Raw genomic sequence first — 24,458 nt, forward strand, 5'->3', positions numbered from 1 at the left:
TTTAATTAGCACTGTAAATGTTGCTGTTATTTTACTTTATCATAGAGGTGTGACTTTACCTGAACAACCTGGTTGGAGATCTATTCTCTCAATGCTGCTGACATTAAAAGACAGATAATATTTTACAATTCAACTCCTCAGCAGCTACTCAGTACTCAAAGTAAACTTTGAATACTTTGTACTTATACTTGGGTAGATTTATAGACCAGTACTTTTACTTAACTAAATTTTAACCACAGTGACTGTACTTTTACTCCAATACAATAGTCGTGTACTTTTTTCACCCCCCGGGTAGAAAATCTTCCCCTTGAAGAGACCCTGATGGCCCATAATGAATCTGCCAACAACTCCTACACCCACATCATGAACATTTTAACAGGTGACTAACATATTTCTCTGGTCTTACTCAGTTGTAGAAGTGAAACCTCTTAGAGTTGACCTGAAATGCCTCCGAAACCCTTTTCCCAGTCTAGTTGCCCTGTTTCGATCACGCTTTAGATAACCATGACCTGGATGACTTGAAACCTAAACAGTCATTTAATAAGATTATAATTATAAATGTAATGATCTAGCACATCTTGTCCGTCCCTCATGCCCTCCTTTGCATTGCAAAGCAAATGATGGATGATTTAGATGAAATTTGATCCCACTTTAAAATCAGTTGTGTAACTCAAAAATCAGGTCAGAAATCTCACAGTCTAAATCAGTCTAAATACAAGCATAAATCCAATTTATGTCTTACTCTGTTTTACATACTGTACAAAGCAGCTTCTTTTTCATGTAGCTTTATTAGAGAGGCTGTTATGCAACAGAAACAAACACCTACTGTAAATTTTTGTGTTTTTTTGTCTTTAAAACATTTTTTTTAATCTTAAAATGTGGTTGCGTCCTAGTTGGTCGACCAATATAACATTATAAAATGCTGAAACAGGCACAGTCGTGATTACAGGTGCAGTCACCATCATCAGAAGTGCAGTTGAACTGTTATCAAAAATTCAGCCACATTAATTGTGCGATGCAAGCATGGCTTCTCTGCTAACATGCTGAGTTACATGGTGACCTAGACCAAGCTGTCCTATTTTACATTTACATCACATAAAAACATCCAAACCATTAATACAGTCACTTATACACAAAGCACAGCACACTCTTTTTTCAGACAAAGAGAGATATCAAAATGTTAAACATATATGTTGCAGCTGTTTTTGGTTCAGCATAAACGTTGTGGATTTATATGCCTGATGACAGGCAAGGCCATCTGCTTTGCGAGATTACAGGACAGTTTGACTTAAGCTCTGTGTCTGTACTTCACAACTATCAATGTTACTGTAGACTGAGAGCTGAAGTAGGGGTGGCTGTGGTTGAGTGGCAGAGTTGGCTTCTTTTTATCCCCCCAGCTCCTTCAATCACATGTTGATGTGTCTTTTGGCAAGACAGTTAACCCTTCCACTGTTGCTTTGGTGTGTACACATGCATATGAATGGGATTAGCTGTTGGATACTACACATAGCAGCCTTCACTATCGGTGTGTAAGTCTGTTGTGAATGGGTGTGAGTGGGTAGGTGTGACCTGCACGATAGAAAGTGTTTTGAGCTGTCAGATGACTGAACAGTACAATATAAGCTCAATTCTTAATTTATCATTTAACTACCATTCTGGTAGGTAAAAACACTGTAAACATATGACAGTAAAGGAGCTACACAGCTGCATCGAACCTGCATGTCATGGACTACGTCGAACCCACTAGAAGTTGTCTTGAAAGAAACTCCCGAAAACAGACTGGTCCTCCTTGTTTATGGATTTTGCAATAGTACTGGTTAACGGTTTGCCTTTGTGTTGTGTGGTATTGTTGCTGTTCTAACCTGTCTTTCTCTTTATTCCTTCAGGTCTTTTCTTGCTTGAGGTCAAACTTCTACAGTCATCATGGCAGATGAATCAGACATGCGCAATGAGCTGGCCGACCTGCAGACGCGCGCAGACCAGATAGCCGATGAGGTACAGTAGAAAAATAACAAAGACACATATTTTCCCACTCAAGTGTTAAGAATTTCCTGCTTTTTCTGCAAAGAAAAGCACACAAAACATAAATGTTATTTTCAGTTCAGATCTGTCTGCAAACACATGGTTGATGCAAGAAATTTTATTGCAGTTGAGAGACGAAAATGCTCTCTTAACACAAAAGCATTTGAGTTTTTGTATCTGAAGTCTATTTTGGGATGTAGAAAAAGCAGTTCATAACTCGTGTGGTTGGTTTTTCATCAGTTGATCAATCAGTCTTTGTAATATTACAGCTAAAAACATGCAGTACTTTTATCAACAGCTGCATGTGGATGAAGAGTTTAAAATAAGGCATCCTGGTCTTCTTTGGGAAATAAGGTACAGCAACAGAAAACAAAAAGAAAAAGAAATAAAGCTTTTCTGCATTCAAACAGATTTTCAATGAATGACATGACAATCTGGACCTGTCCTCATCAGGACATAAATAAATCTGAAAAGCCTTCAAGCTGTCTATCAAAGCTGCTTTAACATGACCCCAGCTTGTTTTAGCAGCTTGTTCTCGGAGTCTCTCTCTCTTTCATCAGGACTCGGCTTTTTTAGAGGGAAGGGAGAACTTTGCCCTTTTTAATGAGTCGAGAGAAGCTCAGGAAGAGCAGATAATTCTGTGCTCCAGAATAATGGAGCAGCTCAAATGGCCTTATTAAACATTCATGAGCAGATAATGCAAGGCTGAGAGGAGAGGCTCCGTGATGTGAGGGGAGGAGAGGGAGAAGGAAGGAAGGAAAAGGATGGAGGGAGGGATGCGAGATGAGACATAGGAGATGATGAGATATGAAAAGTTGGAGTGGGTGAAATGAGGATTTGGAGTAGAATAGGGTTTGTTAAAGAAATGTGAGAGTCAGGGGGATCCTGCTGAGGATAGAAAGTTAGCAATCAAAAGGTAAAATGAGAAAATTAATCCTGGGATCAGAGAAGAGAAGGATGATAATGAAGGCTAATTATACGCCTGCCAGTGGATTGTCTGTCTGCTCATTAAAATTAAGTCTGCTAGCTTTTGTTCATTTTACTTCATCGTTCGTTGTGTTCCCTTATGAGAACACACTTTCTAGAAAAATATGTTGATATGATCAGAAACAAGGCTCACAAACAAAGCTTGAAAATGTGCATTAAAGATTAGTCAACATGTATTGATTTGGGAAACTTGCAGTGATTAGAAAAGGAAGGACAGACATTTAAAAAGTTTTTGGAGGCTTTTGAAAAAGTTTTTAACCAAAAATTTGACTAATAATTTACCAAATTTTGTGAGACAGATTGGAACTTGGATTAGTTTATAAAAGGAATCCCTTTTAGTTTGTCTTAAATTTCTTATTTATGTAGGTAAAGAATTTCTCTGGAAAGTGTTAATGGTCCTTGGCATAAGTACGCTTTGCATTGGTTCTTCCTCTAAACGGTTTCTGTTTGAATGAAATGAACAACAACAGCTCACAGTAGAGGGCAAAAGTTAAAAAAAAAAAAAATTAAATACAAACACTAATAGCAATAATAGCTTTATTTTCATTTTTATATATGCACACCTTCATTTATAGAAGGACCAAGACCAGAATCTTTGAAAAAACACACACATAGGGGCAAATCCACTAAAGCAGTGGTTCTCAGACCACCTCCCTTATAACAAATCATTTAAAGCTGCAAGTAGCAAGCAAAAACAGGCCCTCACAAATTTAGAGTTCCCTAAAGTACACCTAAAATGATGCTTATTAGGTTTTCTCGTGACTCTAAACAGCCATGAATCTAAGCTTGAATCTTCCTTTCTGATCGACCAGTCCAGGATGTACCTACCTCTCATCAGGTGTCAGCTTGGACCAGCTCCAGCTCCTCCATGACCCTGAATGAGTTAAGCAGTATAGATAATGGATAGAAGGAGGTGATATTGCAGCAACAGATTTGCTGATGATCAGCAGAATTTCATCCTGCTCAACCCAGTGATCTGCTTTGACTGCTGTTTTTTGAATATTATTTGGTTACAGGGGGAGACTTTAGTGATAAAACCTCAGCATATGAATGTGTTATTGAAAAGTTTGACCTAATGTGAGTCAAAACACTTTGCAGGACACATTCGGGTTAATACTGATGATTAATAAGTTGAAAATGAAGCAAGACCCACATGAAAAAGGTGATGTTGTGCTGTCCAGAATTAACAAGCAACTGTTTCATGAATAAAACCCTAAGAAAGCAGACAAATAGTTACACATACTTTTCCAATAAAAATACCTTTACAGAAACTATTTAATAACTATTTTAGGTGTTTCATAACTGTTTTTGAGGTGGAAAATTTATTCTGTGATTTGATTCATTAGAGTTGCATAAACAAGAGACAAAAAGTGTTTAAATTCTTCAAAAAGTGAATTTTAAGAACAAATTTAAAGCGTTTTATTTGAATGGATAATTTCATACATTATATCTTATGGCATTACATTAAAACAAGATCAAAGATAATGTGGTTTGACACTGAACATTTTCTAAAGATTTGTTTGAGGGAGAAATAGAGATGCTTATCCTGGGAAGTCTTAGATTTTTGTAATAAAAAACTTATTACTGGTTAAACTTAAAAATGAAGATCCATCAAAGAAAAGTTCCAAAAAGTTTTTTTCTGCTATATGTTGTAACATTTTAAAGAAAAATGTCCATATTGGAAAAAATGGGTATCAACAGGCCACAAAAGGCAGAAACTGGGACCAGTTAGCTAAAGATTTTCACCAGTGCATCTTTGAAGGAAGGAGTTCAGAATTCAACGTGTTAGAAGCCATGCTGTGTGCAATAAAGGAAAAAAATTCAAACCTACAGAATAAATGGAAGTTCCAGATAAATTCAGGTTTATGATGGTACATGGTGTTCCAGCTGATGTGCTTTATGTCTGTTTCCTCTACCTTATTTGACTCCTGGCTAATAACGTCTCCTCTCTTTTCCTCTCTTCAGTCTTTGGAGAGTACCCGGCGTATGCTGGCTCTGGTGGAGGAGGTAAGTCCAACAACTACAAACATCACACCAAGTCTATTTCTTTGTTTATTTGTATCTATGTAGCAGAAATAAAGGGGAATTACACTGTTTTTCTAAGGACCAGTATGTGAATAAGACAGTAAATAAGTAAATAAATGGCGATGTAACATGCCATCAGACATGCCAACACAATGTAGTGCTCTTAGTGGCGTAGCTATGGTGTAGATTTGATGCAGAAGTACAAACCAGGCTTGAGGAGGTGCTATGCCTCTAAGTAGGCTTCAGGTCTACTTGGACCTACGACACAGGTTAGGAAGCAGATTTAATGCAGATGCATAAAAAACAAAAGTGAACAATAAAAAAGTCTAATAATCTTCTTTTCACATTTTCTTGATCTAAATATATTGATACAGCTCTTTTCACAGTTTGGCTCCCATCCCTGAAATTATCTGTTCACAATAAAAATGAAATGTTCTTATTTGTTCTGCCAAGATAAGAATAAACATGTCAAACATGTTTGTAATTCAATAAAGCTGTAGGTTTTGAAAAAAAGTCTGTGTGCTCTCTGGTACTCCATGAATAATTCTTTCTGTTTGGGTTTGTAATCTAAACACTGGTTTAATGTTAATGTTCGTGTTGCCCCAGGCTTTTACTCAGCATTTATAATGAGACAAAACCAGTGAACATGATGACACACGGCAGGGAGTGAGAGAAGGAATGTTTTTGTGATTCTCATAACATCTATTTGTCTCTCTTGTCTCTGATGTTTATATTTACTAAAAGCTTGCATGTGCCAAAAGATAATGATTAAGTCCAAGTTGACACCGGTAAATCCAGACACCTCATTCCTCTGCTTTTTGTCGAGGTATACTCCATCATATGTCTGCCTCTTCAGCTGTAACACTTAAAAAAGAGGTGATTGAGGCTTTTGTGGAAAGTCTCAGCAGAATCAGTGCCAATGGTTTAAAAGGTGACATGAATTTATTTAGCTGGAAGAAAAAGTCAATTGAGCTTCTTTCAAACTCTCAGGGCCTGAATCACAAAAATTACTTGCTAGTGTATCATGGAGCCCCACTTCTGATCCTTATAGATTTTACTTTCATAAACTTGTGCTTTTGGCCTCCATCTCTTCCTGTTACCTACCTCCCAGATTTAACAACTGGACTGAAAAAACAGCCATGGTGTCCTAATGAGACAGGGCCATGTGGTACAATGGGAGACCCGAGACTGACCTGAAGTTGATTTGCTCCATGATCGGGTCTTTTCAGCAACAGAAGCAGAATATTTGACTTTTGAAGATGAAGCCATTTGTTCACTTGTAACGCATAGTGGCATGAATCTGACTATGAGGGTACAACAAGCTTTATGCTATAAAGGTGGAGGCTGGGGTGGAGGAGGTTAAGCTTTGCCAGCAGCAGCATGGTGCATCGGCGTTAATGCAAGCAGGGATTAGTGCAATTTAAATACACTGCTGTGTTGAGAGAAAGAGCTGCGATTGGCTGTAGGAGTTGGAAGGCGATAATTAGGATCGTTTCCACACGGAAATGGCGTTTTAGGAGGCCATAAATGCTACTTTTTGAAACCGGGTCCCAGAGTGCACAAACCTGTAAACGCTTACTGTTGCATCTCCATGTGGAGAGCCAACCGCATCTTTCTTGAAACGATTACGTCACACATAGCGTAGGCATGTGCATGTCGAACCAAAACAACTATGGTGGATTAAGGGGGTGTGTTCCTGCTGCAGAAGCTATTGAGCTTATTATGGATTTTACAGCAAAATCTGATGCTCCTTTACCACCACCAAAACAGCACATACCATATGTTCTTAAATCCAACACAGAGGACAACGAGGAGAGCAACTAGAAGAAAGTTTGTGCCAGTTTTCTGTGATCTTCTCTCTTTTGGGGCATTTCTGTGGCAGCAATACAGCGCCACATACAGGCTTGGCATATGTACTACAGCGTTTCAGTGGTTACGTGCTTATGGAGACATTTCCTTAAACGACCCCATATTTACGGAAAACTTTTTCAAAACAAAATGGAAATATATCGTTTTTGTCTCCGTGTGGACAAGGCCTTAGCCTGTCGCTATTTTTATGCTAATTAGTGGCCTGAGAACCAAGAGTGGTGTAAAGACTCCAATAGACAGCAAAAAGTGACCACTATTCCTGTTATTTATCATTAGATTAAAACTGACTGGTAGCTGTATTACTACCCAGACCACATCTGCTGACGAGGATACTCCTACTGGATTTTGATGAGTTGACCACTTATTTGTTCTGGTTGCTGGGCTGATTGTGTTCTCACTGTAAACAGACCGCTGCAGGATTCCACTGGAACTGAGCCACGCACCTCATCTAAGTAATCTCAGCTGGCTTGTTTTTTCCAAAACAGGGTCTGAATGCTGTGTTCACATCTGTCCAAACAAACCAGACCAAAGAGGAACTCCCCTTTGTTTTAGAAAAACTTCTCCAAATAATTCAGATGTGAAAGCACCCTCAAATTAGGATGTGATAAAAAAAGAAGAGATCTGTTTGATACCACAGCTTCAAGATAAAATGGCACCCTAAATATTGAGTAATTTCTGTCTCTCTCCTGCTGTAACCGATCATGAAAGCTCCATTACAACCACATCTGTCAGGTGATGGACCAGTCATTTATGTGGCACAGTCCAGGCCACCCCATTTTATAAAAGACCCCTGGAATCACTCGGCACTTTCTCTTTATTCCCCGTAAAGATCAATACTTCCTCAGCCCCAGACAAGGGATTTCCATTTAACAGCTTCCTGACACAGCCATCCAGGCAGTCTTTGTCGTCCTCTCTGGTCGAGAGCATTTTATTAAGGACTGTAAGAGTCTTTGACCTTTTTGGCAGCAAAGGCAGATATAAACAGAAAAAAACTTTAATAGAGTCTTACTCCCCCTATGCTGACCTCTTATCAGTGTTATAAAAATTGAAGCCAGTAAATTTAAAATCTTATGTGAATGTGTTGATGAAAGTCTGTGCACCTGTCTGTCTTGTAAACAGTGCACACGTGCTAACCCTGCTCGACCTCTGTTTTATATGGGCTTATAGTCTACTTAGTCTAATTGAATAAGTGGAGAGCAGTCAGGGCGGGGAGCACGCTCGTTCTGTGATCAATGTGAGCGCTGATACCTGCCTGCTCAGGACTGTCCACATCTGACAGAGTCTGACCGCATGTCTGCTAGCACGCACACTCAAAATACAGTACGTCTCTGAAACCAGGTTTGATCACTGACTGTACTTTAATATGGACAACATCCCTACAACTCCTACAGGTGTCCAAAAGTGAACACCCCGCCCCTTCTGTTAATCAGAAACACATCTAACTAACAGATTAAATGTCAGAGATTTATCTGGTCTGTTTAGTCCATACTTGTGTCCGTTTAAATCAGACGTTTTTTTTAAGTTTAGAGGTGTTAGTCCTAACAAGACATGCGATTATTTTCCAAAAAATAATGTATTATCCCTCAGTTACTGCAAAGAAGAACTGTTTCATTCAGAGTGTTTGTGACCAGAAATAGCAGCGTGAACAGATAACAATAAAAATAATACACAGAAATATTTTTAGTCCTTTTTAAAAAAAAAATTAAGATCAGACCTGATCAGAAATATTGAATATTAATTAATTTGGGGGAATTTATCCCTTCAAATTCCAGTTTTAAGTGTAAAAACCTGATGTTTTTAATGCGAAATACACATGAAAAATAAGATATTTTTCATCTACTACATGAAAATTGTATTTCCTTGAAGAATATGATCACAGCCTTGAATATGTTAATACTGGTAAACAACTTTTAAAGCACTTCTTCTTCAATTTTATCATTTTAATAGTTTGTTAAATTCAGGGTGTAAGTGGACAAAAATTGACAGCATACATAAATAGTATTTTTTTAAATTACATAAGAAATGTGCCCTTTTCTGAATTAATATTTTGATCAAGATCAGACCTGATCGTAACTATTGAATATTGATAAATCTTTCAGAATATAACCCTTTAAATGCAAGTTTAAGGGCAAAACTACATGCAAATTGGATTTTTTCGGAGGGAATGATCACAGCTTGAGTACCTTGATAATGAGAAACAACTTTGATTTAATGCATTTTTTTATATTTGAATATTTCAAGAAAGCCCACATAGGAACCTAAGAAAGAAGCATGCAATTTCCCCTCATGCCAAATATGGGAAAACAGCTGATATTTGGTGACGGACAGGAAAACTGCAAGTTTGAAGCAATGACTCCAGAACAAAAGTCTAATATCATGAAATGCATGTGTTTTTTTTACTATGATGGCTGGTGGATCAAAAATTGTGCTTTAGATGGGTTTCAGTGGGCCATTTTTGGTAATTAGAGTGAATACAAAAAGTGTACATCGCCATTTCCTGACCCTTTACAGGCTCTGGTATTAAAACTGTAAATTTGTATTGAAAAAAAAAAGTGCTTCCTAAATGCATGCTTTTAGCATAAAGAGAGTCAAAATAATATTTTGAATAAAGAATAAAAGATCAAAAAGCCTCAAAATGGCTGATAAACCTTCTATGATGTGATTTTAGAAACATGAAACTTGATCATAAATCAGCTTGATAATGTCTAGCACAACAGAATCTGTGTTTGCGGAAAACTTCCTTGACATTTATTTCAGTTTTAAAGTTTGCTCTGTGTCCCGTCTGTTAACATGGAGGAGGCGGAGCTTATGGTCTATGGGCTCCTGCAGCAGCATTTATATCTGATAAGATAATGAAAGATTATGTAACTAAGATTTATGGCACAATCACTGAAATGGTAATTCTGCATTGCTTAGTAAAACATCAGTGCCTGAAACAGAGAAGTCAAACAAACTTAAAGTTAAGATGTAACACAACCTTTAGAATAAATCTAAATACTTCTCTCTTTAATCTCTTTTTCATTTTCTGGACATTTTTTTCTCTGATGACTGTCAAAGGATTGAAGTCACAGTTACTGCTCTGTATGTTTCAATGTTAATGATCCTTAAATAAGAGCTTAGTCTCCTCCTGAACCTGTCTAATCCCTAGAATGGAAGCGTGAACACCATAAGGAACCTGTATGATAATGCAAGCATGGGTTCTCACTGAATAACATTAACCTCACTTCACAGATCCTGAATAAAACATATATGTTCATGTTTAAATATCAGTGTGTATAGCTGCAGATTGTCTCCTTATGTGCACATTTTGATTATCCTAGCACACGTGTATCTATAACTGACATGTAAAAGCCATAAAACACACAAGGACGTATTTTCCAGGAAACATGAGCATGCCTTTTTCCCCTGTGATGTCCATAAAGACTGAATAACAATGTCACTTAGTGGTCAGGCTGCAGAAACACTCAGAATGGCTGATGTAATGCGTCCTTGTCTCATGCAAATGTGACCTATAATTCACTCTCTGTACCAGTGTATGACATGACCTTTATTTTGTAAGATAGCAGGAAATGTCAGAGTGGCTCTCCTACCATCAGCCGACCGAGACGTTCAATTCCAAACATAAACACAAAAAGACTGAGAGATCACTGAAGATAAAACTGAGTGTTGCTTACACAGAAATGACGTGTTTTGGGTTTTTCAAGTACAGAACAATCTGACGGTTTCATAAATGTATTTTATCTGATTAGCACCCATAGCTGAGTTATATGTGATAATATTGTCATAAAGAGGTCTTATGGTCCCACCACCACAGCCAAAGCCATTTCCATAGAACTAATAACCAAATCTCCATTATAGAAATGACCCCATAAAAGCTTTAAATAACCACCATATTTGCCTCGTATAATCTTGGTCTAAACTTTGAGATGTCACTAGATTTTTACAACAACAGCAGAAAGAGTTTCTTATTTGTAAAGCGAGTGAGCTCTTTATCTTTGAGGCATCACTCTCCACTACAGTGTCAGAGGGAGACATCAGTGGGAGAGGAAGGGATCATCAAGAGCAGAGTGGCTCAAAAGTAGGTCAGGTCAATTGATAACTGAGGCAGAGTTATGATGCAGATTTTAAGATAACGGTTGCAGCATGTATCAGAATAAGATCTCTGTCTAAGATTGATAAACTGGTGGACAATGCTGTCAGCCATGTGGACAAAGGCTCAAAGATCAATTTATGTAAATATGGCAAAGTTAGCTTAGGATATGACATCATGAAATTTATAAGCTATATGGACAAAAGTATTTGGCCTGTTCATTATTGATTTAGGTGTTCCAAATTAGACCTGTTGCCACAGGTGTATAAGATCAAGCAGCTAACATGCAATCTCCATTTGCAAACATTTGTGATGCAAAATGGGTCGTTCTGAAGAGCTCAGTGACTTCAAGTGTGGTACTGTGATGGACGCCACCTTTGCAATTACAGTTTGTGAGATCTCAGCCCTGGATATTTCCAGTCAACTGTAAGTGATATTATTAGAAAGTGGAACCACTTAGGAACAAAAGCAGTGGAGGACTACATGAAATCACAGTGCAGGGTCAATGACTGTGAAGGGGAATGGTAAAAGTCACCAACACTCTGCTGATTCCACAGTTGGAGAGGTCTTCCATTTGAGAGTCAAACATCAAGTACAGCTGGATGTTTGACACCCAAACGGCTCTTTATTTGGTAACAGTTTGGCTTTTTAAATGTGGATTAAATAACGACAAACGATGGAGGAAAGGAAACTGGCACTCAAGTGGGAGCTAGCTAAAGCTCTCATTGATTCGTTTTAGAGAGCAGGCCCCTTTGTGAATGGGTTTATTTGGTTGATAGTACATGACTGTTTCAGTTAAAAGCATGTTTGCAGGGCGCAGATAGCCTGGTGGTTTAAGGCGCGCCCCATGTATGCTGGCGGCTCGGGTTCAAGTCAAGCCTGTGTCTGTCCCCCATTCTCTCATCCCTGCTTATGACTGTATCCACTGTCCTCCTCTATGAAAAAAGGGCATTGAAAGCTCCAAAATAACTCTTTAGAAGAAAAAACATGTTTATGACAAAAAGTTGATTTTTTTTTTTTTTTTTTTGGTAAAAGGGGCTCAGCTAGCCTCTTAGCTCAGTACAAGACTTCTCTAGACTCTTGTCTCCCTTCACCTGGATAGACACCAGGTCTGCAGGACTGAGTAACTTATAACATTGATCACCTCTACACCAGGTGAATCTGTTTAACAGGGGAAAAAAACACAGTTTCATAAAGTGTATGGATCTGACTCCATGTGTGCAGAATTTTTCTGATGATAAGTGCAGTGTAAAGGTCGATTTAGAGCTGTAAATTACTAATCTTCTTCCACTCCATGATTGCAGACATCCTGTATTGTAAACTTCCATAACAGTACAGTTTGTAGCGGCATTGGTATCCTGGGGTAATGGGTCTTTAAAGGGGGTAGCCTGGGATCAAATCAGCATGTGGCTCCTTTCCTGCACATCAGTCCTCACTCTCTCTGTCTGCTCAGTTTTCGACTCTAAACAAAGGCATTAAATGTCAAAAAATAAATCTTAGTTTAGTGCAGGTTTACTGAAACTACAGACCAAATACACACATCCTACTTTAATGCTACATTTCCGCATCAGACTTAGATGGTACTAAAACCGTTGGCAACCCAAGGCTCTCTAAGCACAATGGCTAACAAGCGCCTGGTGGTTTCTTCTTCTTATATGGCATTTTCCTAATTTTCTGATTAATAAGTAAAAGGAAAGTCTTGCAATGGAAATCTTTGGATTAAAATCTTTTACCATTGCCATTTTTAAATAATGCATCAGTCGTAGAGTCATGTGGCGCTATGAAACCTGTAGGAAATGAACAGACTCTGCAGTGCAACACCTTTGATACCCTTTTCTCTGAAAAAATCTTTTTCAGGGAAAGATACTAAGATATTAAAGCTCATATGAAAAGTGTTATCTCCACAGCAGGCCTGCAGCAGAACAGAGCAGAAATGAGACTCTGGGTGGTGGCTCGAAGGGAAACCTGATAAAAGAAAGATGGACATAAAACAGGCAGAGATGGCTGTAATAGCAACAAGGACTAAGATGAGTGTGGTGTGAGGAAGAGATAGGATTTCATCACTCACTGTGCAGCAGAGAAACTGGAGAGGGAATCCATTACACAAGATGGATGTCATTTTACATTCATGTAGGCAGTGATATAACAGTATATCAGTGTAGACGAATTACCAAACCTCAGGTCCAAGTCAGAAATATTCATGTAGCTTTCTAAGGCTGGAGATTTAATCACGTTTTAACATTGCATTTGTGCACACAATGTATTCTTCACATATTTGGCTCTATACTGTATGTGGTACTGGATGCTACCTCTAGAGGGCGCACCAGAGATCTCAGGCACCATGCAACTACTGGATGTGCAGGATGCAAAATATAAAAATGGCAACACTCGAGGAGCATACTATGATGTTGATTCTGAGGTCAGAACTAACATGGCACATCAATAGTGTCATAGTCAACTAATGAGTGGACAGGGCTCTCTGTCTGTGTCATCTTCACTCCATATCTCCAACATTTTCCTTCATGCAAGAACATAACATCCCAGATTTGTTTCCATTTAAGCATGGAGCTTTCTGACGTCCTCAAAAATACAGCATGTCAGTCGCCAGCTATAATTTGACAGCAGGATGTTGTGGATAGCAGACTCTGCCACTGTTGTTCCTGCTGCTGTGTTGACTCTGTCACATCCTGTCTAACTCCATACTGCCCCAACTGGTCATGTGTATACTGCATCTGGCAACAAAGTAGCGCTATAGTTGATACCTTGCACTGCTGAAGCTCTTAACAGACCCAGGGGATGCAGAGCATCATGAAACACTAAAGAGCTATAAAAGCAAACATATCTGCAGCCTAACAGTAATGTAACTTACCTTACCTTTAAAAATGGGTGAAATGTAAGGAAATACCCCACATCTCTACAGAGCCCAGGACTTGACATTAACGTTTTGTTTTGTTTTTTTTAAATACACAAATGCGATTTAGTATCTCGCACGTGCGTTTTATTCGGATGTCGTACGTGCGATTTCTCAGTATCTCACACATGAATAAAACGTGCGTGCGACATACTGAGAAAATCGCGCTCACGAGTTACAAATAAAACGCACATGTGAGATAATAAAATGCACATGCGTATTAAAAAAAAACATGTTCATTCCACCTCCTGGGCTCCATACATCTCTGATGCAGTGGTTGAGTCACTTTATAGACTAGCGTTACTATAACCCAGCATCTAAAAAGAAATACGATTATCAACAGTCTGAATAACTTTAGCATCTGACTGCTTGGGTTGAATCCCAGAAAGATTTCTGTTAAAGATGTGTCCTTCTTATCTTCAGGTGTTCTTTTTTAAAATATTGTCCACTTTACAGTATTTGGTTTAACATTTTTTAAAGTAAAACATGATTCATGATGCCTTTTTGGGCAACTTATCAGGAACTGGGACTGGACAAGACAGCATGTAAACACCAAGCTGTGGCTACTGCACCTTGGCACGGTCACCTTAAATAATAACAGCTCATAAGATTTATGTTTATCTCAAATGTCTCTTATATGTTTGTGTTTGTCAGATATACACGAGGTGCTGGTTGAACAACAGCAGGACAGCAGGTAGACGTTCAGTCACTGTCTCCACCGTGACTAAATTAGAATAGATTAGAGGAGACAGCAGAGTGGATGTCTCAATGGAAAATCAATACAGAGCTCCAGAAGACTCTGTCTTAATGTCAACACAGCTCTTGTTATCATCTGTTGTCTTAAGTCCTTATTTTCACTGTTTTCTTCCTTTCATTTTGAATATAAGTTCTTTTCTCCTACCTATGGCCTCTCTTAATTTCACTTGTGCAGGACAGTGTTACAGTTTTATGGTTTCTATCCAAATGTATCCCAAAATTTAAAGGATTTAATGGAAATTAGGCCAAAGAATGTGAATTTTAGAGTTTGTGGTTCATCCACTGCAAATATGCAAGTCTTAGGAGGAGCAGTAGGTGGCGCTACTCATGAAAAAAGGAAAAACTTACTGCAAAAGAGAAGGGTAAACAGTGCATTGCAAAATGGCAACTATATTAAATATGATTTCATTGGTGAAATCATTGTAAATGCACATACAACCTGATGGATGAGAATCCCACCAGTGACTGTATTGAATAAAGCTAGAATAGACACCCACCTTTTGAGGTTGTTATCACATGTAGATGGGGTTTTAAAACAAAACCATCTCTGTTGCACAGAATCATAAAGTGCCAAAGCTTTAGATATGGTAAGAAGTTAGACTGTTTTAAGCCTAAGTATGATCCTCTGATAAAACTTATTCACTACTAACGTTTAAAGGTGTTGTGCCAGTTGAGAAAGTGAAGGATCGAGGTTATAAATGACATTTAAACCTTGTTCCAAGTTGGTTCTCTATAAAATATAGTTGCCATGTTTAGAAAGGTGTGATAACAGGGAGGATGAGCAGAGAGCAGAGATCATCAGTGATTTCTCTGTTATAGATTATGGCCTTAAGAAGATACGATGAGATAAAAGTTCTTTCAGTTTCCATTAGTGGAGATGAATAAATTAATTCATCAGAAAGAGTATTATGAAATTGCCTCAGATTGATGATAATTTCAACATCTATGTCACTTTTGTTATTTTTTCAGTGGCTGTAGAGACTAAGTATGGAGTCTTAAGTTTTGACGCTTGTGTAATGTTTCATCTTTGTTTTTAAGGCTGATTGTGGATGAACGATGGTTAACAGGAGTCATTTTAAACTGATAGTCACAAGAGGCCACACTGCTGAGGCGGCTCAAATCCTCAAAATGTCATTTCTTGCTTAGTATAGATGTTAAGCTCTACTAGCTGAGCTGGACCTTACATCTCAACCAAACTATGGCACAACTAAAGCTACAACCAAACATGTTTCAACGTCAGAACTTGGAACCCAAACCTAAGATAGAGCTTCCACAGAGCCAGGGCAACCTGTCAATGCTCTTCAGATATATTTTTAACTGAACCTAACGCGAATCAAACAGAGGGAGCATCGAACTTCATGTCAGTTTCACAGATCAGCAAATACAGATGTTTTTCCACAACTTTGGGCAGCTCATTAAGATGCAAAACTAATTTTTTTTCTCACTTAAAAACGGACAGAGAGCAGAGGAGATGACACTGTCTAATTCAGTGGTTGTCAACTAGCCTCGGGACCCACCACCACTTTCTTAATGTCAAATCACAACTAAAATTTTTTCCTTTTTTTTTTTTTTTCCACATAATCACAACAAAATGTTATTGGACTTGGAATGGAACAAACTATGAGATGGAAAAAAAGAGATGGAGACATATATTTTATAATAAAAGCACATCATAGACATTTGGCTACATATCTTTTCCGAAACACAATTTCAAAACCCACTTTTGGGTCTTGACCAAGGGTCTAAGTACACAAATACAGAGCTAATGTTTTGGCACTAAATTTTTTGTGCAATTTAGACAGTTAGCAGGAGTTTGACTTTTTCAGCACTGAAATGGATATTGGGATTGTTTGATTTTTCTTAGCATCATGTCAAAGTTTAAAAATGTGGTATCAAGTCAACCTTATTACCTTAAGTCATTCTGAATTCACCCGAGCTCCACCTGAATTTAGCAGCAACACTTTAAAGTCATCTAAATGGGCTCAAATCTCACATTTTTAATGCCGTACACCAGCGCTGCTTCTTAAAATAGAAGTAAAGAACAAAAGAGGAGCTTTAAATATTCATCTCTATTAATCTCTTGATAAGTTGTCATCACCTTTCATGTTCTTTTCCTGGGCAGGAGATTATTTTAGGAGCAACAGTAAAAATATCACAAAGTCTGTGCCGGCGTCTCTGTGAGTCATTGTATCAGATGAAAGTGTGAAAACGACCTAATGCTCTGTCTTTAAGTGTGCATGTGTGGGTTTAACCAGCCGTACAGAGACATCTGAGGTCATCACATTAAACTGTGCCAGCTGGCGTGGTCAGATATCCCCTCCTGTGGTTCAGCAGCCCTGATCGCCCTCTCATATCTTTGGTTTTCCCATGATTCCTTATGAGGTAAACAAGCTTGAAAGGAACACACAAAACTATTGTGAACACTAGCTCTTCTGAAGCTCCTGTCAAAAAGAATAAGAATCTAAATAAAATATATTTCCTGTTCTGTTTTTAACATTCACCTAGAGAAACTTTACCCCAAACATTTTACCTCCTCACTGATACAGTATGACCACAGGCGGGTCTCTTTGCCAGTCGCTTTGATTGATACTAATATCAGTGGCATGTCTAAGTGGCCTCCAGCGCTGCTCACTATCTATCACCGCTCCAAGAAGGTCAGAGCACGCTTTGATCCACAGTATCTGACGCGTGAACTGAACGGCCTTTAGTCCTTAATATCCGTCAGAGGAAGCCTCCAGCACCAAGCTGTTGTTTTTATTATGAGCACAGTGCTTAATAATGTGCTTATTGTGTGCTTACTGGACTGTGCTATTATGTGATGGAGCCTGGCGTATGCGTGCACAGAAAAATAACAGCGCATGAGTCTGCATGAATGTTTCAGCGTGTGTGATTGTGTGTTTGAGCGGGTGCCAGCTCTCTAAGCCAAATCTGAATGTTACATTACTGGAGCTTTGTCAACAAATCTCTGGTACCAGCCCAGTGAACATTGCAAATATAGCACATGCCATTTGGTGGACCAGTTTATCCACAGAATCTGTGCCACAACAAGAATGAGTACATTTGGGTTTTCATGTTTCCTTTGAGCTTTGAGAAAATTTGGTTGTTTATGTGTAAATCTAAGATAAGACTACTGCTAAAACGGTTGCAGAATGAACCTGGGAGGACAGGTAGTCAATCAGAGAACTAAGGAATACCTATAAAAACCACTGAAACTATGCATAACACTGTTATCTATTTTGGCATTGTAGACTTACGTTTGCAGAGTATCTCTACTGATATGGCTTTCTTTGGTTGGTTAAAATCTTAACATGCAAAAGCTGTATACCAGAAACTGTCCTTCTTTATCTTCAAACAATTTTAGAGAAAGATTTTCATGATGATCCTTGATTTCTTTCTTTTTCTCTGCTGTCTTATTTCCTTAAAAGTTTTCAAATCTAGGGTCAAATGATAATTGATATTCTCCAAATTTCCTTTTTCCCCGATGACTGTTGACTGTTTTGTGTGAAGGGAAATGGTTGCATTTGGAAACAGAGGTTTTTTTTTTTCCAGCATCAACCGTGAAAACAGGGCAAAACATCCCGAGACTTTATAAAACATGGACGAAGTCTCACTGATGTCATCCATTAGTTTCTGACAAGACATTATGGAGCCAAACCACAGCTTTTCTCATTTTTATAATGCTATCTCCACTGACCTGCCAGTAAACCTTGAACAGAATAGGTGAGGCAGGCCTCCAGTATCCTGGCAAACAGGCACAGACCTACTTAAACATGAGTCTGTTGTTACAATAATCAAAACAGTTGAGTAATAAAAAAATATTCAACCCATTAAAGACAGTTTATTAGACTAAAATCATTATTGTACCTGGCTAAAAATCTGCTTATATTGGGTGTAAAATGGACATTTTGATATCAGTTGTGATGGGGAATCCTTAGCCATTGGAGTCTTAATTTAACACTAGTAAAAACTGTAGTTTACTGCACATATGCATGACTCAGTTTTTCATCATTATCATTTGCTGCATTGGAACATCTAGCTAGATTGATTTTCTTTTAAAAACTGTAATTAAAAAAGCTTTTCAACCCTTGGTTCTCACACATTTGCACAAATTTAAATATTCTGTGATGTAAGCCTAATGGCTGTAATGTGAAAGTTGGCCAACAGGCAATCTGTGTTTGTTAAAAATTTGACCGATGCAAAAGTATAAAAGCTGCATATCCTGAGGTGTCCATGAGGCCTGCAGCAAAAGTCAGAGAATCAGCATGAAAGCCCGTCACCACATCTGTTTTACAGCACAAAGAAACATGCTAACAGCCAGGTTAAAAACATGCATGACTTTGGTCTCCTGAGCTTATTTCATGTACGTTCATAATAATAGGGTGTACCTCAAAAAATGTTGGGATTCAAAAGAGAGTGATTCAGAGGTAAAGAGAAAGTCACAGTATGAGTAATGTAACAACGCCAAAGTTAGCTTTCAAAGTTAGCTTAGTGGAAAGCTAATGGGTTTGCTGGACCACCTCGCAAACTTCCAGCCAATACTAATGTCAAATGTCAGACACATCTTGACCTTCATCGGCCTTTAGTTGACTGACAGAGGAGCATGTTGTAGCTGTTTACCAGTTACCTTTTAACCTCTGATTGTTTATTAATTTACCAAAGTTAGGAGACAGCATTTCAAAATGATGAACACCATTTTTAAACTTCATATTGTAGTTTCTTTTTACTCCTAAATCCAACCAGAGCATTCATGACAGGAAGAAGACTGTTTCTACCAAATGCATGTGTATGATGTGTCAGTAGGGTGTGAAGGAACCTTTGCTACTGATGGTCTTGGATAAGGATTACACCATTTTTCACATGGACCGGATCTGGATGATCCCTCTGTTTTCAGTTTTTATCATAGACTTTATGAATAAGGGACAAAGTCTGTGAATTTTGAAGTCTAAAGATGGTGGCCAGTCACCATATTGGAAATACTGAATGAATATTTGGCCAGCTGATAAACAGGCAACAAGCTGAGGTGGGTCTTAAGCCTCATGGTGAACAATCATGCCGCTCTTCATGCAAATTAATGCAACTCTGGCACACTATAAAATAATATAGCTGAGTTATAAAATAGTATTAACCCCTTAGCAGTATATATGGGAAAAGAAAAGAGGTTTAGTCTTTAACTGGACTGCAAACATGTTTACTCCTGCTGTCAGAGTGTTCATTTTAACATGGGAGCTACTGGGGAAGCCGCCAAAGCCAGACTCATGCAGACACTCAAGAACTGCAGTATTAGCTTGATTTTGCAACACAGCAATGTACACCTTGGTTTGTATGCAAAACTATGTAAGTCAGAGCAAACCCTCTGGCTCTACTGTCACATACAAAACAGAATATTTGACTGTCAGTCAAACTTTTGGCAAGAGGGCAAATTTCCCCAAATGCTGAATTACTTTGTACAGTTGAAGTCAAGCTGGCCTAGTTACACCTGACTTTAACTGTATTTTGACCTTCTCTGCTTGTCTATAACAGTTCTTTTTTTCGGCTCTGTTTGCTTTTACTGATCTGTCATCTTTATTCCTCCCTCTTGTCTTCCCTCCTCTTTTTTTCTTTCTGTGTCTGTTAGAGTAAAGATGCTGGCATCAGGACTCTGGTCATGTTGGATGAGCAGGGAGGTAAGTTTTAGGGAGAGAGCTCTATCCCTCTATTACCTGCCTACACGTTTCTTCTTCTTTCTTTGCTGCTTCTTCATGCTGTTTAATCCAAGAGTCCAGTATATCAGTCTCCAATTAAAATAACTATTGTTTTTTAACTACAAAAGCAGAAGTAAATCTAATCTTTTGATGAGCTGCTTCCAAGCTTTAAAAGAAACTACTGCTGCAGACGATGTGATTTATGTGACTAGACTGAGCTAGCTTTCTGCTTTGCCTCCCTTTTACCACATTTTTATGCTCGCTGCTTGTAAGATAACCACATCTACACAAAATTTTGTCATATCTTAGATGTATTTTATTACTTTACACTGTTACAAGCAACTTTAAAGGAAATGAATAACTGTTTTTAACCATGCTCTCTACAACCTGGCTGCCATGTTTTCCAGGACACTTGACTGACTGACTGAAAGGTCAGAGGTCAGAACGTCAGAGATAAACTTTACTGTCATCCTTTCTCTAAGAGGGGAGACTGATCAGTTTGACTGGTAATGACAAACACATGCTCTCACTCTCGTACTCCTCCACTTCCTCTCCATGTCTGCCATCAAGAATTAAAGACCATTCACCATTTTTACCCATAAGAGTTTACTGGTCGCTTGGAGAACTTGGCCATCAGTCTGAAAATATGAAGCTGCTTAAGTAACATATGAGGGTGTAACAAACTGAGATGCATGATGGGACAGAAGAGATCTGGTGAAGCTAAAGTGAGCTCTGCGAAAGTGGCCTGTGGCACTTCATATTTCCCTGCCAGTTACTGTTAAGTTTATTACAGATTGCTCTGTAGGTTTTATACACAGCTGTGTTAAATGGGATTCAGATTGGCTGGTTAGTTATACATGCAAACAGTCAGCTGTCCCTGGAAAGATGGCATAGTTAAGGAGACACCATCACAAAGAGAAGCTCACCATTGATGTTTGTGTTTGAAGTTGGTCTGTTTGGTGTGGAGAAGAGAAAAGGACGGAAGAAAGACTAAAAACTGTACAGTATTTCAGAGAAATATCGAAAACTGAAGATGAAGTGTAATCTTGCAAAGCAGATAATACGGCCATTTCCGTGTTTCTCACTGGCAAATCCATCTTGCAAACCGGTTAGAAAGTGACAGGACCAACCAGCGTTGAGGGGCAGTACTTTCGGGTGCGACGGAGGCGTGATGAAAGCAAGCAGTAACAAGAAGCCTGTGCTAATATGGTGGAAGACATGAGAGTGGATGCTGCTAAAGCACCAGTTTTATCAGAACTTCACGACATTTCGTCGTTAAAAGAAAAACAAAGAACAGCAGTGATTTGTTTCCTTTTCAAAAACGACAAAAGTCGTGTACTGACACGTCTACAGTTGCCATGGTTTGCGTTATGCAGTTCTCTATGGATTTACTCCTTGGTAGTGGCTACTACACGTGTTTTGTTGCCCTGATTGGCCTGTAAAGATGTGACAGACAGAACATTCATCCAATCACCCTCCACGGATTTTTTCAAAGGCTCTGCCCTTTCCCAAACACTGTCTATGAGTGGTTTTCCAGATGGATGTGTGAAACAAATCAATCTGGCGTGTCAGGTTAGATGAAGTGAACATGTAGCTAAATGTGTTATTGGATATGGTGATGTTTTTAAAATGAATTATGGAAAAGAAAATGTCAGCAGACTCCAACAGTGACAAAGCAGAGAAACTCAATCAGGTAGATCTTTCATCATGTCTCACTTTACCATAGTGCAGCAGTGCAGCAAGGGCCAGATTTAGTTTCGACAGAAACTCTGGGGGCTGGACTTCCACATTAACAAAAAACTGAATAAATATTTTGGTCTGATTGAAATATTATTGTAGTAGTATTTGTATTTTATTTCACAAAGCAGAATATTTTTAGGCATTACCAGTGAGATCTATCCCTATCATCTATAATGCAGCAGGCCACAAGGAGACAGGCCTGAGAATGGGCCCTCCCCAGTTGTGATTTAGTACTAGTATTAACTCATTTTTTGACACTTTTAACCCCTTTTTAATACTTTTTGCCTCTTTAACACAATTTTGGCAAGATTTAACCCCTTTTGAACCACTTTTCCTGTATGTTTTATCCCCTCTGTGCCATTCTTTTATCCATTTTTGCCACTTTTTAACCCCTTTTAGTTACTTTTTTGCACTACTTTTTGGTATTTGTAACAAAGTATTGATACTTTTTGCCCCTTTTTTCCTCTTTAAACATTTTTAACTACATTTTAACCTATTCTCACAACTTTTTCTGCCAATTTCTGTCCCTTTGTGCCACTCCACAAACCATTTTGCCACTTTTGCTACTCTCTAACCCTTTTTTCACCACTTTATCTGGTCATTTTTGCAGCACTTCTGCCAACCATAATCCTATGACAGTAAATTTCAGTAAAAACAGATGGAATTTTAAGTTCTTCTAAAACTATGTTACTCTTAATTGTTTGTGGGATGGATTAAACAGCTGCAGACATTTAAAGCCAAAGGACTCTCTTAAAACCACAACATCTTCTTTTCCTCCTTTTCTGAATTTAATGATCTTTCCAGGGCTGGACAGGAAGCTCAGGCCGCCAGTTGATGATCAGTGCCATAGTGGAAGTGTTCTGTTTAATGTGAGGACTGACAGCTAGCTTCATTACTGACACAGCTCTAATTGTAGATTCCAACAAACGAATGAAATCTGTTCAAAATTAGTAATTTCTTTCAAATAATTGATTTCCTAATTAAGTTATCATGTAATAAGTAGAATAGTGTATTGTGAGCGATAAAGTGAATTTCCCTGAGTTGTGGAAAATACTTGAAATATTTGTTGTAACTGATTACGTAAAAGTTTTTAAAGGTCACATATTTCACCCTTTTCAGACAGGTTAACATTGGTCTCAGAGGTCCCCAAAACATGCCTGCCAAGTTTGTTGTTGAAAAAACACTCCAGTATTTGATTTGTTTCAGCACCCATTTTCTGAAAGGTGGATGTTTTTCAACATTTTCATCATTTTCACTCTGAGTTTCAACTTACAAGTAACAAACACCATCTATTTTTAGTTTTCCATTCTAATAAAGGCATGTTAAGGAATTTTAAACAATGTTTCAGGCTAACTGGAAAGTCAAAATAAAGGCCTTTTGGTTGAATTTATCAAGAGGAATTAAAATGTTCCAAAAATGCTGCAAGAGAGCTTAGCATTCCTCAAACAACACCTTAATATGAGACTGTCTAAAGAAGTCACTCAAACTTTACTTGGATAAAGAAGCCAAACAGCTTAAATCCCTGATCAAAGCCTACTGAGGCTTACTGAGGTAAATTAATTTAATATCGTTTGGATGTCTCGTCACTGTTGTACCTTAAAGTCAGGACAGAGCGAAACAAAAGCTGCCACGTTTGTCTTTTTCTCTCAGCTTTTGTCTGTCAGCTGATTCAGCGCTGTATCTCAGATGTCACTTTTTTATTCTAAACATCATTTTAGAGACAGAGGTCACAGATTTGATCCGTCCAGCAGTCTTCACTGAATGTAGAAACTTGAATCGTGTGACTGTAAGCTTTGGTTAGAGTCACTTTTTTACACACCAACATCCAAGTGACTGAGGCTCTGTAGGTGCATGTAAGCCATATTTAATGCAGGTCCAGTTATATGCAGATGATGTGAGTGTATGCATGTGTGTTACTAAAGGCTTGTGCTCAGCTCCATGCCTGAATGAGCAGCCTAATTGGCCTGTCAGAGGAACATATAGCCCGTTTCCCCTCTGTCTCTTCTTGTCCTGATGTCTCTTCTTCCCAGAGTAACGGCTGACACAGAGCACAGCGCAATGCTGTTAGCGCAGGACAGCAATCAATTCACAGATTTAAATTACCTTTGCCTCCCAGCAAATGTCCTCTTAACCTGATCCCCCATCTGTCTCCTTCTATCTTCCTCTTTTTCTTCTCTTGTTTTCTCCTCATTGCCTTTACTCCTCTCTTCTGACCTTTGCATTCTTCTTCTACTGTTTCTTTTCTACTGATCTTTGGTTAAAGTCAGAGCTGGGCACACATCTTTTAATCCATTAATAATTCATTACTGACATTTGAAATTAATTTTAATGTTGTAAATACCAGTAAATTCTATTTCCTGTGCATCATTTTGCCTCT

The 24,458-nt window shown here is 38.4% G+C and overlaps 1 protein-coding gene across 1 annotated transcript in view; it reads left to right on the top strand.

Moving 5' to 3' along the window:
• Positions 1-24,458, top strand: part of LOC121510594 (synaptosomal-associated protein 25-A-like) — an 84,902-nt gene that overhangs the window by 35,399 nt on the left and 25,045 nt on the right. The window contains exons 2-4 of the mRNA XM_041788688.1: positions 1,887-1,995; positions 4,975-5,016; positions 20,275-20,323. Coding sequence (XP_041644622.1) covers positions 1,924-1,995; positions 4,975-5,016; positions 20,275-20,323 — 163 coding nt within the window. The 5' untranslated portion in view covers positions 1,887-1,923. The remainder of the gene's footprint in view (positions 1-1,886; positions 1,996-4,974; positions 5,017-20,274; positions 20,324-24,458) is intronic.

This window comes from Cheilinus undulatus, linkage group 1 (genome assembly GCF_018320785.1).
Source record: "Cheilinus undulatus linkage group 1, ASM1832078v1, whole genome shotgun sequence".
Lineage (NCBI taxonomy): Eukaryota > Metazoa > Chordata > Actinopteri > Labriformes > Labridae > Cheilinus > Cheilinus undulatus.